Below are 14379 nucleotides of genomic sequence, written 5' to 3' on the forward strand. Positions count from 1 at the left end.
CTGTTCATGAGTAATTCCTTGGAAATTGAGGGATAGAAATCCATGATATCGAATTGGATGAAACAGGCATTCCTCAATCGATTTAAACGATTCGATAGTATCCGAAGAATCCTTCCAAAGATTGAATTTAGTAGCCTCTATGGTTACATTAATAATGTTCCTGATAATCTCCCTAGATACATGACCGAGTTCCGATTTAGTGGAGTTGATCAGTCTAGACTGCTTCCTGATGTGGACATTTTCCTTGTGGTCCTTGATGAGTATGTATGCGTTTCTCTTGTCTATTTTTCCCACTCTATCTTCTATACCCAGTTTGGATGCAAATACTTTGGTTTCCTTATTGATTGTATTTTCAGTGTCGAGGGTGTATCCTTTTTGTAACTATTACAGATGTTCTCCAGAATAGTTTTCTTGTATTCAGATGGGCACATCTTTTTTTTGTTGTTGTTTTCTTTTAAAAAATCCCTCCCACCCTCTCTATAAAATGTATTAATGGATTTCTACTACCACCCCCTCTGGTTTTTTGACGGTCGAGGCCCGATTCTTTTTCTTTCTTTCTTTCAGTATCAAAAATGTAATTGTCTGATTTAGATGCTTGAAAATACCATAAGGTTGAAATAAATTATTGCATCGACAATTATGTAATTTCCGTGTTATATTTTTATGTTATTGCTCTGTTTACCACATTGAGCTCTCATACCCGGATTTCCTCTGGAATTATTCCATTATAACACTATATATATATATATATATATATATATATATATATATATATATATATATTTGTATATATATATATATATATATAATATAAAGCTGAACATGTGTGTGTGTTTGTGAGTGTCTGGTCACGAATAGGCTCCTATATGGTTGACTATTTAAAAAAAACTGATTACATATAATAAAAGAAGATGTATCGAGGATCAGAAATGGGTACGTTTGATCTGGAAGAACGGTGATTGTGGGGTCTGAGTTCGTGCCTGGCCCCAAAAATATGGAAATAAGGAATGAAAAAAATAACGTTTGCAAGGGTTTTTGATATAGATATACATAAGAATACTTTGATAAGTATGTTTCAACTTAAATAGGGATGATATAATAAAATTGTGGGGGCGTCGTTCGCGCCTTTACTCCATTAAAATATGGCACAAACTTTAGCAAAGACTTTTCATATCTATTTGCGTAAGTATACTTTGATAATTATGTTTCAGTTTGAAGAAAGATGGTATAATAAAATTATGGGCTGTTCGTTCGCGACTGACTTCCATAGAATGGAAATATGTTACAAACTTTAACAAGGCTTTTTAAAAGGGGTGAGGGTCCACAATAACACCTTAACTTTAATCCTAATTCACGTTAGCTTATATTCATTTTTTTAGTTGAATCATATTGTGTCGAATAAATTCACCTCATAAATTCACGTTCTTCCTAAAGTAAAAGCCAAAAAAAGCCGGAATTTTAGACAATTTTCGACACAAATTTTGCCTAACTCTGTTTTTTACTTCTCCACTTGCACGTGGCACTCTTTCGAAAATAGATAAATAGATAAATGATAAAGAAATCCTGTTCACATGATTATTTGTCTCTTAAAACATTTACATAACCTTTTTATTTTATTTATATATCTGTTTAAGATTTTTTTGTTAGTGTACTAGAAGGAATTCAGTTGATTACAACCCTTTCTGCGAGTTTTTTTACATTACAATAGTATAACTCTGAATCCGACGGCGCAATACTGCACCGTTCAATACTGTAAAACTGAAACGAAGCTGTTCTGCTTTAAAGGACGCCATTTTCTTCTTATTCATATTTATATCGATTCTTTGCTTTAAAAAACTAAAGTAATTACGTGTTTACTTTTTTAATATCCCATTTTGCTGTTTCGGATTATTTTACTAAAGTACGAAAAGCTTCATTATTTTTAAAACTGTTTTTGTTCCTTTGTTTTTCGATATTTTGTCGATATTATTTAGTAAGAGTGTTTAGCAGAAAAGCCAACAAACGACTACCCGAAAAAATAAATATACAAGAAATAAATGTTACCATAGTCAATAAAAGTTCTGTTCATGTTTTCTTTTGTTTTGAATTGTTTTTAATGCTCTTTACTTGAAATAATTTCAGCGAACCGAAATTAAAACGAAATTTGAGGCGATAACTACTTAAATGAATTTTTATATAAACTACACATGCCATAATCGAATATTCCCCAAGAACAAAATAACGGAAAACATTAAAATATGTTCATAAATATTCCTTATATTGACGGAACTCTCTTAAATTGTTAACACAGAATGCTCAGGTGCTCCTCGTTCAAATTAAAAACGGGGCTCTTCATTTCAAAGTCGCTGCCATTTGGAGTTTTTTAAACCGGTTCGTGAATTAAAAATTTCTTTTTTTTTACAAACTACTTAAAAATACAAACCAATGAACTTTTCTACCATAAAAGTAACTTTTATTGACTATGGTAACATTTATTTCTTGTATATTTATATTATCATATATATAACATTTTCTCTTTGTAAGGAAACACCATTTTGGCTTGGCTACGAATGGAAACAAAGTTGATATAAAAAAAAATTTTTTTCGCAAAATTTATCTTTACTTTCATCATATTTTGCTTAGGGTAAAATTTTGGAATATCAAACCTATCTCTTTACAACCCCCTCCTTTTCATAACCTATCATACATTCATCAATCACAGTCCATTTTCTGTAAGCTGTTTTTGAACCCAGTCAACGACGGGAACATCTGTTAGTATATATTGGGGTCTAGGATTGGGCTCTATGCTCACCTGAGGACCCACAGAAGCCACAACGGAGGACAGTCTTACTCAGTGACCGCCTATGATGATGATATATATATATATATATATATTTATATATATATATATATATATATATATATATATATATATATATATATATATATAGCGTAAATTATAAAAATATATATGGCAATTAAGATGCACAAAATATTCCACGTTTCATTTTCCTGAGAATTCGCTAAGCATATGCGGAGAGTTGTGGTTACCGCGCGGTAATATATACGAACATGCTATTGAATCTTTAGTTAGCCAATCAGCTTCCTAGTTTCCGCTGCGCCCATCCTGATATACTAATGGTTGGGCACTTTCAGGACAAAGGTACACTTGATCTTAGGTTCGCCCTTACCTTTGTTGGTGGTTTGGATGGGAAGAGTAAATATCTAGGTAAGCCGACCTATTTTCAACCTAGGTGTAGTTTGATATTTTAAAAAAACGAGGCTGACGACGACGTAGTTAGATATGAGGGTTTTTTAATCTAAAATTCGGATATTATTTTAGTGAATATATATATATATATATAATTATGTATATGTACGTTTATTTTATTTTATTTTTATTTTATTTTCTATTGTTATTGTCAAGTTGTTAATATCGTTAAACACGCAAAGAACAAATCCATCTATCTCTTTTTCTTTCTCTCATATATATGTATATCTATATATGTATCTATATCTATTTATCTATCTATCTATCTATCTATCTCTCTCTCTCTCTCTCTCTCTCTCTATATATATATATATATATATATATATATATATATATATATATATATATATATATATATAAGCGCTGGTATATGGAAATACACAGGTTGGTGTCTGGAGGCGCGGTGAAACTACTAGGTGTAATTCATCCTCAGGTTTTGTTAAGGCATGTACCCAGGAGAAGGAAAACTGACAAACAACATGAGGTCTGTATGTTGCAGCTACTCGGACCGTTTGGATGTTATTAGCAGCCTGAAAAAATGCAGATTGTGCTGCACAAGCCTTCACTACTATAATCAAAGTTTGTGTGAGTTATTGCTAACTAAATTTGATTCACTAACTTATGTATGTGTTATAAGCCATGCATGTAAAATAAGTTTATTGGCGATAGTGTGCTGGCAATGGAGGCAGGCAAAGGATATTGCTGGCAGTCCCTAGTTTTATGACATACATATATATTTCGTATATTCATATATATTTACGAGTGTGAAAAAGATGGCTGTAGATGCGATCACTGTCTGGGGATGGATGCTAAACTAGCCGCACTGAAGTTTTCATACAGCAAAAAACTGTCTGTGAATGACTACACTCATATAAATTCGTTTCTTATATGCTGATATTCATATTAAAAACATTTTTTGCTGGGTATTTATTTGCTTCCCCACGAAAAAAGAAATGTGACACAAGGTCGTTTTTAATGTGGGGAGGGGGCCAGCTCCCTTAAAAGAAGGGAAAAAAGTGGGAACTCTGGTAGTATCCAAAAATAGTATTTGTCTCAATATAGAGGATTTACCCTCCATTGACCAATGACTAATTAACTTAAGTGAAGTATCTGAACAGGTACTACACTTTGAGTTATATGTTTTATTCTCTTTGAAACTTTACAACCAAAATATATAAGGTATTTGAACCTATGCGAAACTTTATATTCGCGTTTAGCCGGGAAAATCAGTGCAGAAATGTGATAACGAAATAGAAATTTGCCAGGTGAAGGTCGAACGACGGCATTACGATCATGCATGCGTAACGTAATAGCTATAGGTTCATATTTAACTTTTTAGCTTTGCAAAAAACATGACTACATATCACTGTCATTAACATAAAAAGAAAATGGCCGATCGTAAGCTAAACGTTTGTGTTTCGATCCATATATATTAAAAAGCAGCCCTGCATTGCCAGGACGTAAAATACGCTTAAATGTGATGTTTTTATTAATACCGATTTCGTATTTAATATTATATTATATTGGGCACAATATATAATAGTGATTGAACATGTTTTAGAAAATCGAAACCAAAACGTTTAGTTAACGATTTACTTTTTCCTTTTACGTTAATGCCTGAGCTATGTACACATGTCGGATGCAAGGTTTCAAAATTAAAACATGAACTAATGGCTACTTCGTTACGCATGTATATTCGTAATGCCATCGTTTGACCTGAACCTAGCTAATTCCATTTTTTAATTCTCACAAATATGCATCGATTTTCCCCGGCTAAAACCGAAATATAAAGTTTCGCGTTGATTCGAATACCCTGTATATTAAGTTTCATGTCTGTAGACCAAAATCTGACAGAGGAGTTTGGAAGGCAAAATTTTTAAACATATATATATATATATATATATATATATATATATATATATATATACGCATACATAAATTTTATATAGAAAGAGGTTTCTGTTCACTATTACGTTTTTACGCAAATATTACGCAAGTATAAATCATGTAGAATATCTGAATGAATATAATTACACGTATTAGTAAACTCAAGATGATCATCCCATAAAAAACCGAAAAAGTAATAGGGAATTAATTAAAATGAATGTTTAAAAGAATATGCAAAATTAGTTAGATTTTTTTTTTTTTGCAGTTAAATGCAATTAAAGTTTTTGCAGTTAAATGCAATTCCCCGACTAATATATAACAACGTTGTATTTTCTTTATAAGCAAATAGAAAAAGGGATTTTAATATGAATGCCAATAAAGACAAAAAACAAATTCATAATATATATATATATATATATATATATATATATATATACTAGCAGGCCACCCGGCGTTGCCCTGATGTAACACACTATAATTATTATAGTTTAATTAATGCAGAATCGTTATCCATTATAAAAAAGGAATATCGTAGGTGTTAAATATAACGTTAAATTGCTTACAAATCAAGTAAAAACAGAAAGAAACTTAGATATGTGCACACTTCACTTTCTATAATTAAAAAACAATACTCAAACTTAGATAGAAACCAAAACCTAAACATGGTCAAGTACGATAACCATTAGACTAGCGGATCAGCATCTTTAAAATGTGTTTTCCAACGTTTTTATTCTTAACATAAGGAAGCTATCATGTTTCGCGATCGCACCTGCGCAGTCGTGAAACAGTTGACAAACAGATAAAAATCCGATGACTCCCCCACAAGTACGATTTTTTAAATTTTGACCAGTGTATCAGCCCTTTTTGCCCAGAAAAATTCTAATTAGAAAGTTTTCCACATGTCTTATTACCGTATATATCAACTTACAAACTTGTATATCAACAATTCTTTGAGTATATAGGTTGAGAAGTGACCTAACTCACACTTTCTTATACACACACACACACACACACACACACATATATATATATATATATATATATAGAGAGAGAGAGAGAGAGGGGGAGGGAGAGGGAGAGAGAGAGCGAGACGGACAGACAGACAGGCAGATAAAAAGACAGATAGATACACGAACTGCTTCCCATTATTAATTTTCAATCGAACATTAACATAAAAGCGGACAGAATGATTAGTCCGATAGAGGACATAAGAATATCAGAAAAGGAAAATAAATCAATACGAACTCGTTTCGTTCTATATGGCCTTTCACGATGAATATCGTTTAAAATATATAGAGTACAATCATTACATAAATGCATATATGAAAGAAATTTATTTTACTTATTTGTAATTCACCCTTTTTTACTGAATGCGCAATGATTGATCCTTGATGAAAAGGCAGGAAAAAGGACGCCGATGTCAAAAAGAATATTCATTTAATTGCCAACCATTGAACAGGTAAAAAAAAAATAAAACTTAAACTACAACAACATAAAATAAGCGTGGAACCAGCTTTGCGAGTTATCTCCCTTGACATCATTTTTTCAAATCCATCAAAGAGCAGTGTTTTGTACCTTTTACATGATTTTGTGTTTAATATTTTCGCAGAAACTTTCTTCTACATATCACAATATGAAAATTACTCCTCAATCGCTGTTCCTATATCATGATACAACGTTACCATTTAAAGTAGAACAACGACTTTAATCAAACCCGGACATTGCATCTGCTAATAGAAATATATAGTTTTGTACAGAACTTTTCTCCGATTAATATTTAAAGTGTAGTCTGGAAGCCAGACGTTGCCCGGGTGTTTGGGAGTGTGTGTTGAGCAAAAAAAAAAATCGCCGCATGTGGGTTAGTCTTTTTCCTATAACATATTGGGAAAATAAAATTTTAAAAAAGCGTTCCGCAGTAAATGAATACTATCCCGCAGTCAAAGTTGACCTCATTAACTCATTAAAACGGGCACCTGCCAAATCTAAGTAATTAAATAAGTGTCCCCGTTAGCATATCGCGGTGGAGCAATGGTTAACATTGCACGTTTTTTTTTCACACTTTAATTTACAACTTTGCCTCAAGGGTTCAGGTTCGATCTTCATACTTACTTTGTTTAACCCCCACCCAACCCCCGGAGTTTCCAACACACACCTCCAAACACCCGGGCAACGCCGGGTACCCCTCGCTAGTATCTAATAAAAACAAACATCTTGTATTCACATAAGCGACTAGGAACATTTCTATAATAAACAAAATATTCATACACTTCCTCTCTGTAAGACAATTGTGATTAACAATTACAAATCATCTACCGATCCCTAAATATTAATTTTTTCGTCCATAGTACTATCAATGATACCGGGTTTTATTTATATTCTGATCGAAGAACGCATTTAAAAACTTTTGTTTTCTCTTGTGATACTAATCGAATTTATTAACATTAAAATTCTTCCCACTACTTCAGATTCTGATGTTGTTTTGTTCTAAGCCTGAAAATGTATTATAAGCGGATTACATGTTCGAAGTATGGCGTGGTTTGCTTGAAGCATTGTTAAGTAATAAAAGCTATTTTGGAGCCTTACAATACTGGAATGTACAGTTGTTGTGAGCAGATAACTAAATAAATAAATGAATGATAAATCTCATTATTTATTTATTTATTTGCTTGAATGTTTTCTTCGTTTTTGAAGCATTGTTAAGTAATAACATTGTACATTCCTGCATTGTAAACCTTTAAAATACCTTTTATTACTTAACAATGCTTCAGACAAACCACGCCATACTTCCTACACTTAGTCTGAGCGAGACAGAGTTTGCAAGAACAAAGAAAATATTCAGGTAGATAAATAAATAAGGAATGTGATTTATTTATGTATTTATTTATTTATTTGCCCATAACGACTGCGCACTCCTGCATTGTAAGCCTTCAAAATACCTTTTATTACATGTTCGTTCTTTTTTTTACCCAACGTCAACTATTAAAACCTTTCGTTATCTTCTTATATCTCTATATATTCCAACTAGGAATATGCAACATATCTACTTCCGGTCATTACATTTCTCTCTGACTACTGTGTTATGTCAACATTATCAATTAAAGGTTATAATTGCGAAAGCATAAAGCACTAGTGTTTTTGTGTATAAAAAAGTAGTTCATATGTATAATTATAACTACGCAGAACGCATTATAAACATATTACGTGTTCGTTCGTTTCTGACCCAGCGTCAATTACAAGTCCTCTCGCTATCTCCATATAGATCTATATGTTTTATAGTGGGGTTTCATATTAATGGAGATATGATGGGGTATTCATATGGGAGGGAGACAGACATTTATACAGTTCTGGGATACTTGTGACTTAATATATATATATATATATATATATATATATATATATATATATATATATATATATATATATATAAAATGAAAATTACAATTAAATTTACCAAAATGATCCAAGATGGTAAAATTAAAGTAAATAATAAATATTAAAGAATTAATATTTATAAAATTATCTCAGCCAGATATAGTTATGTCTCGGAAGTAGCGTAAAAAGCACATCTTATTTTTCTTTTATTAATATTATTTTTTCCTTGTACACATTTTTGTGAATTATTCCATGGATTTCTGCCTTTGGATTATTATGGACCATCTTCTTCCAATTACGGGATTTCCTTGGATTTTACTTGTACAAATGGAAATTCTTTTAACTTTCTTGAAGTTTTACATTTGGATTTTACCGCCACTAGATTTTTTAATCTTCCACCAGACTATCCATTAATGTGTAATCACCTTTTTCCTTACCATATTCTCTCTGCTTAACTTATTTTGTTTTCAAGTAAGACCTTTGACTTATTTGTTGTTTCATCAAATACTTCTGCATGCAAAATCCGATCCCGCATTTTGCTAATTCCTACCTTCTGATTAGAAGGAGAGTATTTCTTCGAAACTCCGCGGATTAAGGACTAGCCATTTATCTAGTGTTTCCTTTTCAGATTAAATATGTTTTTAACTCATTTCAAAGTGTTTTTTAACATATTTCATTAACTGTTTGCTCATATATATATATATATATATATATATATATATATATATATATATACTGACTGGAGATGTATATAAGTTCTTAAAATAGAGGAGCGGAGATAGATAATCTTGTAAGGGTTACACAATGTTCATTAATAATTAATTACCTTTTGAGTATTAAAAGATGACACATAACAACACTTTTACAAAAACATAAAGATGATTTTTTTTATTTATTGGACCAGTCGAATGCTGATGACGTCAGGAATTCAAATTTGGATTTACATGGTTAATCTTCTACCCTTCGCTTCCAAGGGTCAGCTGATCACTGACTGCCAACTGAATTACTCTCAACTCTCAACTCTCTCTCTCTCTCTCTCTCTCTCTCTCTCTCTCTCTGACTGACTTTCTGACTGACTCTAAGACTGCCTTACTCTAGCTCCTATATTGAGAATTCCCCTCGCTATGACGTCAAAAGTGTGTTTTCCAAACGTGACCAATTCACGTGGCTATGCACACGCTTTTGACAGCAAAAGAACTCTCAACATATGATTTTAACCTATTTTTAACAATATATTTTTAATTTGTATTGTTCATTCTTTTTGGCTGACCTTTTTAACATTCCGATTCTAAACACAATGAGGAATCAATTCATTTTACTATATAAACAATATCTAACTATTCCTAATAAAATTTATCAATAGACTAAATTCTAACATTCCAAATATTAACCTTGCTTACAATATATAATATAAAGCTGTGTGTGTGTCTGGTCGCGAATAGGCTCCTATATGGTTGACTATTTAAAAAAAAAACTGATTGCATTTAATGATAGACGATGTATCGAGACACAGGAATGGGTATGTTTGATCTGGCATAATGATGAGTCATTAAAATTGTAGGGTCTGCGTTAGCGGCTGGTCCACAAAGTATAGAAATAAAAAATTTAAAAATTAAAAAAAAAGTTTACAAGTGTTTTTTTATATAGATGTACATAAGAATACTTTGGTAAGTATGTTTTATCTTAAATAAGGGTGGTATAGTAAAATTGTGGGGTCTGCGTTCGCGCCTGGCCTCCATAGAATGGAGATAGGCACAAACTTTAATAAAGACTTTTCATATCTATCTGCGTAAGTACACTTTGGTAATTATGTTTCAGTTTGAAGAAATATGGTATAATAAAATTATGGGGTGTTCGTTCGCGCCTGAACTCCATAGAATGGAAATATGTCACAAAGTTTAACAAGTTTTTTTTTATATATAGATCCACAGAATATTGTGATAAGTGTTTCAGTGTGAACAGGTATGGTATAATAAATTATGGTGTTTATCTATTTTATTTTTACTTTCATCATATTTTGCTTTGGTTTGGGTACCAGGTACTTTTGCTGATATATATATATATATATATATATATATATATATATATATATATATATATATATATAAGAGCAAATAGTTAATAAAACATGTTAAAAAACACTTTGAAAAAGGGTTAAAAACATATTTAATTTAAAAGGAAACACTAAATAAGTGGGTAGTCCTTAATCCGCGGAGTTTCGAATGAATAATTTTCTTTCTTATCAGAGGGTAGGAATTAGCAAAATTCGGGATCGGATTTTGCTTGCAAAAGTATTTAATGAAACTGTAAGTAAGTCAAAGATCTTACTTGATAACAAAAAGTGAAGCAAAGGGAATAGTGTGAAGAAAAGGTGGTTTCACGTGAAATTTTATTTTATTTTATTTTTATTTGGATATATATATATATATATATATATATATATAGTAGAAATGTTAATTAATAAAAACTGAAGACAGTGCTCAATACTGTTGTAGAGCAAATATGCGTTTTAGTTTTTATTACCGTATGTTTCTTACTTTTTTTTTATTTTACGTGCAGTACTCACACTGATATCGAACTGTGTTTCAGCTACCAGGCCGTTTTTTTTTGCCGTCTGTAGCTTCCTCAGTCTTTTCTGTAAAAATCTGAGGAAGCTACAGACGGCCAAAAAAAAAACGGCCGGGTAGCTGAAACAATAATGTAACTTAACAGAAAGATACGGTAATAAAAATAAAACGTATATATATATATATATATATATATATATATATATATATATATATATATATATCAGTCACCTATTCTCCTTCTCTATCCGCTCGCTCTTTTTTTCAGATCTACATCAATAATAATTAGACACAAAATTTCAAATAATAAGGGGATGCATAAAATTATTAATTTTGTTTATAGATTTTACTGAAAATTTACCTTAACTTATTATTAAAATAAAATCAAACTAATGTGTCCATAACATTTACAAAACTCGAAAACAATTCATGTTCTCCGCTTAATCACATTTTATTACTCGCTGACATTTACAGATGACCATTGCAGCAATAAATAAAAGAAGTATTTTATAATAATCAACTTTTTTTCAGTTGCATAAAATATTAGAAACATTTATATACAATTAGAAAGAGAAAACTGAAATATTAATGCAATCACTCCAATCAACATAATTGTGATTAATGATAGAGTCACAAAAAATAAACCGATACATTAATGCAGTTCTTTTTTATCCATATACACTGAAAATCAATGATAACGTGTTGTTTTTATAACATAATGGAAGAGCGCATAAAAATGTGATTTTGTATAAAAATTAATGCATGTATTCAATCTTAATATGAAAATGTAACAACACACACGTTCAGAACATTATGTACCATATATTTTGTAGTTTTTACGTTCGAGTATGTAACAAAAATACGAGGGGGTCTTCAATAAGTTTCCACACTTTTTCATATAAAGAGGTTTATTGATAATGCACACATGAAACTTTAGTTCCCTTCAAAATAATCTTCCGAGGCTGACACGCACTTGTTTTACTGTCCCAACAACTGCTGAGAATCGCCATGGAAGTCCTCTAGTGTGAGTGTGTCAAGGATTCTCGTCACAGCCTCTTCATTTTCTTAGTTGTCCCTTGAGCTTAGAAAATAACTAATAACTCACAGGAAGCGAGATCTGGACTATATATATATATATATATATATATATATATATATATATATATATATATATATATATATATATATAAGAGCAAATAGTTAATAAAACATGTTAAAAAACACTTTGAAAAGGGTTAAAAACATATATAATTTAAAAGGAAACACTAAATAAGTGGATAGTCCTTAATCCGCGGAGTTTCGAATGAACACTTTTCTTTCTCATAAGAGGGTAGGAATTAGCAAAATGCGGGATCGGATTTTGCTTGCAAACGTATTTAATGAAACTGTAAGTGAGTCAAAGATCTTACTTTATAACAAAAAGTGAAGCAAAGGGAATAGTGTGAAGAAAAGGTGGTTTCACGTGAAATTTTATTTTATTTCATTTTTATTTTATATATATATATATACATATAGTAGAAATGTTAATTAATAAAAACTGAAGACAGTGCTCAATACTGTGTGGAAGGGTGTGGAACTGTCTTAATGCTCACCTTGGTCAAAAAGTTTATGATAACATGGAGCACATTTCGGGTAAACTTCGCTCAAATCTTTCGCGAATAAGTGTATGTGCAGTACCCACACTGAAATCATACTGTGCACTTATTGTCTCTATAGGCACACAACGGTCTTTATTCATGAACCTCTTTATTTGGCCAACTAGCTTTGCTGTTTTGATTTCCTTACTCCTCCCAAATCTTTCATAGTTCCTCACAACCTCCCTGCCTTCCTTAAATCTCTTATGCCACTCAAAGGCTGAGCTTTGATTCATGCAAGATGATCCAAAAGCAGTTAGAATTATTCCGTAGCGTTTTAGAACATAATTTTATTGCATATCGTACTTCTAAAGTGTCTTCACGTCCAGATTGCAATTTTGAAATTCACCAGCTGTGACAATCAGGCTTTAGTACAGTGTATTCTAATTCCTGCTGTAGCTGTTCATTTGAATCTGTAGACAAAGAAATTGTCAGTAATCTTAGAAGATGTATACTAATAACATACTGAATTTTCAGGAGTCTACGACAATTTTAAATGCTTGTACAAAAAAGTCTGGAAACTTATTGAAGGAACTTAGTTATTTATAACAATATTGCATTTAATATTGAATAATAAATTCAAAACTAACGAAACAAATAATAAAATTGGAAATTAAAACCGAAAACTAAAGTACTCGTTCTTTTTCTTAAATAGCTATCGCGCCATCTGAGCGTTATATTTCGATAGCAATACTGCCTTTTTTTTGTGTGTTTCTGTCCTACAAGAGCCGAATATTTTCACGAGATAAAAATACCAATATTATGAGTTTTTTTTTTTATTAACTCTTTTTTTTTCTTTTCTTTTATTTGTCCAGATTCCTTATTTTGCCAATGGGGAGAAAAGTCAATTTGCCGGAAGAGCCAACGATGCATTCTTAAAGAATTTCTCTGCGACGGTTTCAACGACTGCAAGAATACAAAAGTTGGAACTGATGAATTCTTTTGCTGTAAGATATATTTTTATTATGACAAAATGATAAGACATGGCTTTCATTCTGATTTTGAACATCGTTTCATCGTTTTATTACAATTTATCCCTCTCTCTTTCTTTGCCACTTATATATACAACTCGCCTCTCTTTTTCCCTCTCGGTTTTTATCCCTTCCTCTTCTCAGGTCTTTCTTTATCGTCCAGCACATTCTTCTATCTTGATATACACGCACAAAATTCCCTTAAAATGATTAAATTAAAAGATGAGTTAAAGTCTGTAACATTAAAGAATATTAATGGCAATTCGACACCGAAATCGTGTATATATTGTTATTATTAGTTTAAATATGATACATCCGAGGTTGAGGTTGTTGGACATTTTTCAAATTTTAGGTAAGCATAAAAATAGGCAGTTTCACACACGCACGCACACATACATATACGTATATAAATACATTCATACATATATATATATATATATATATATATGCATATATATATGTGTATATATAATATATATATATATTTATTTAATTGTACAGAAGTTCAGAAAAACATTGGTACCGTTGGTTTCAAGCCCAATATAAAGGGGACGAGTTAATGGTAAAACGTAAATGTTGGGTTTGAAAACGACGGTACCAATGTTTTTCTGAACTTCTGTACAATTAAATAAATAAATATTAAGCTCTTATATCGAAAAACGTTTTCTTTGTAATCGAGCACGTTGTAGGAATGATTT

The 14379-nt window shown here is 31.2% G+C and overlaps 1 protein-coding gene across 2 annotated transcripts in view; it reads left to right on the top strand.

Annotated features, from left to right (window-relative positions):
* LOC145293721 (G-protein coupled receptor GRL101-like) overlaps positions 1 to 14379 on the top strand; it is a 761328-nt gene that overhangs the window by 195909 nt on the left and 551040 nt on the right. For both annotated transcript variants that reach the window (XM_080140164.1, XM_080140165.1), the window contains exon 7: positions 13526 to 13657. In XM_080140164.1, coding sequence (XP_079996290.1) covers positions 13526 to 13657 — 132 coding nt within the window. The remainder of the gene's footprint in view (positions 1 to 13525; positions 13658 to 14379) is intronic.

The sequence above is a fragment of the Euprymna scolopes genome, chromosome 15, assembly GCF_053919585.1.
Source record: "Euprymna scolopes isolate OS-2025 chromosome 15, ASM5391958v1, whole genome shotgun sequence".
NCBI lineage: Eukaryota > Metazoa > Mollusca > Cephalopoda > Sepiida > Sepiolidae > Euprymna > Euprymna scolopes.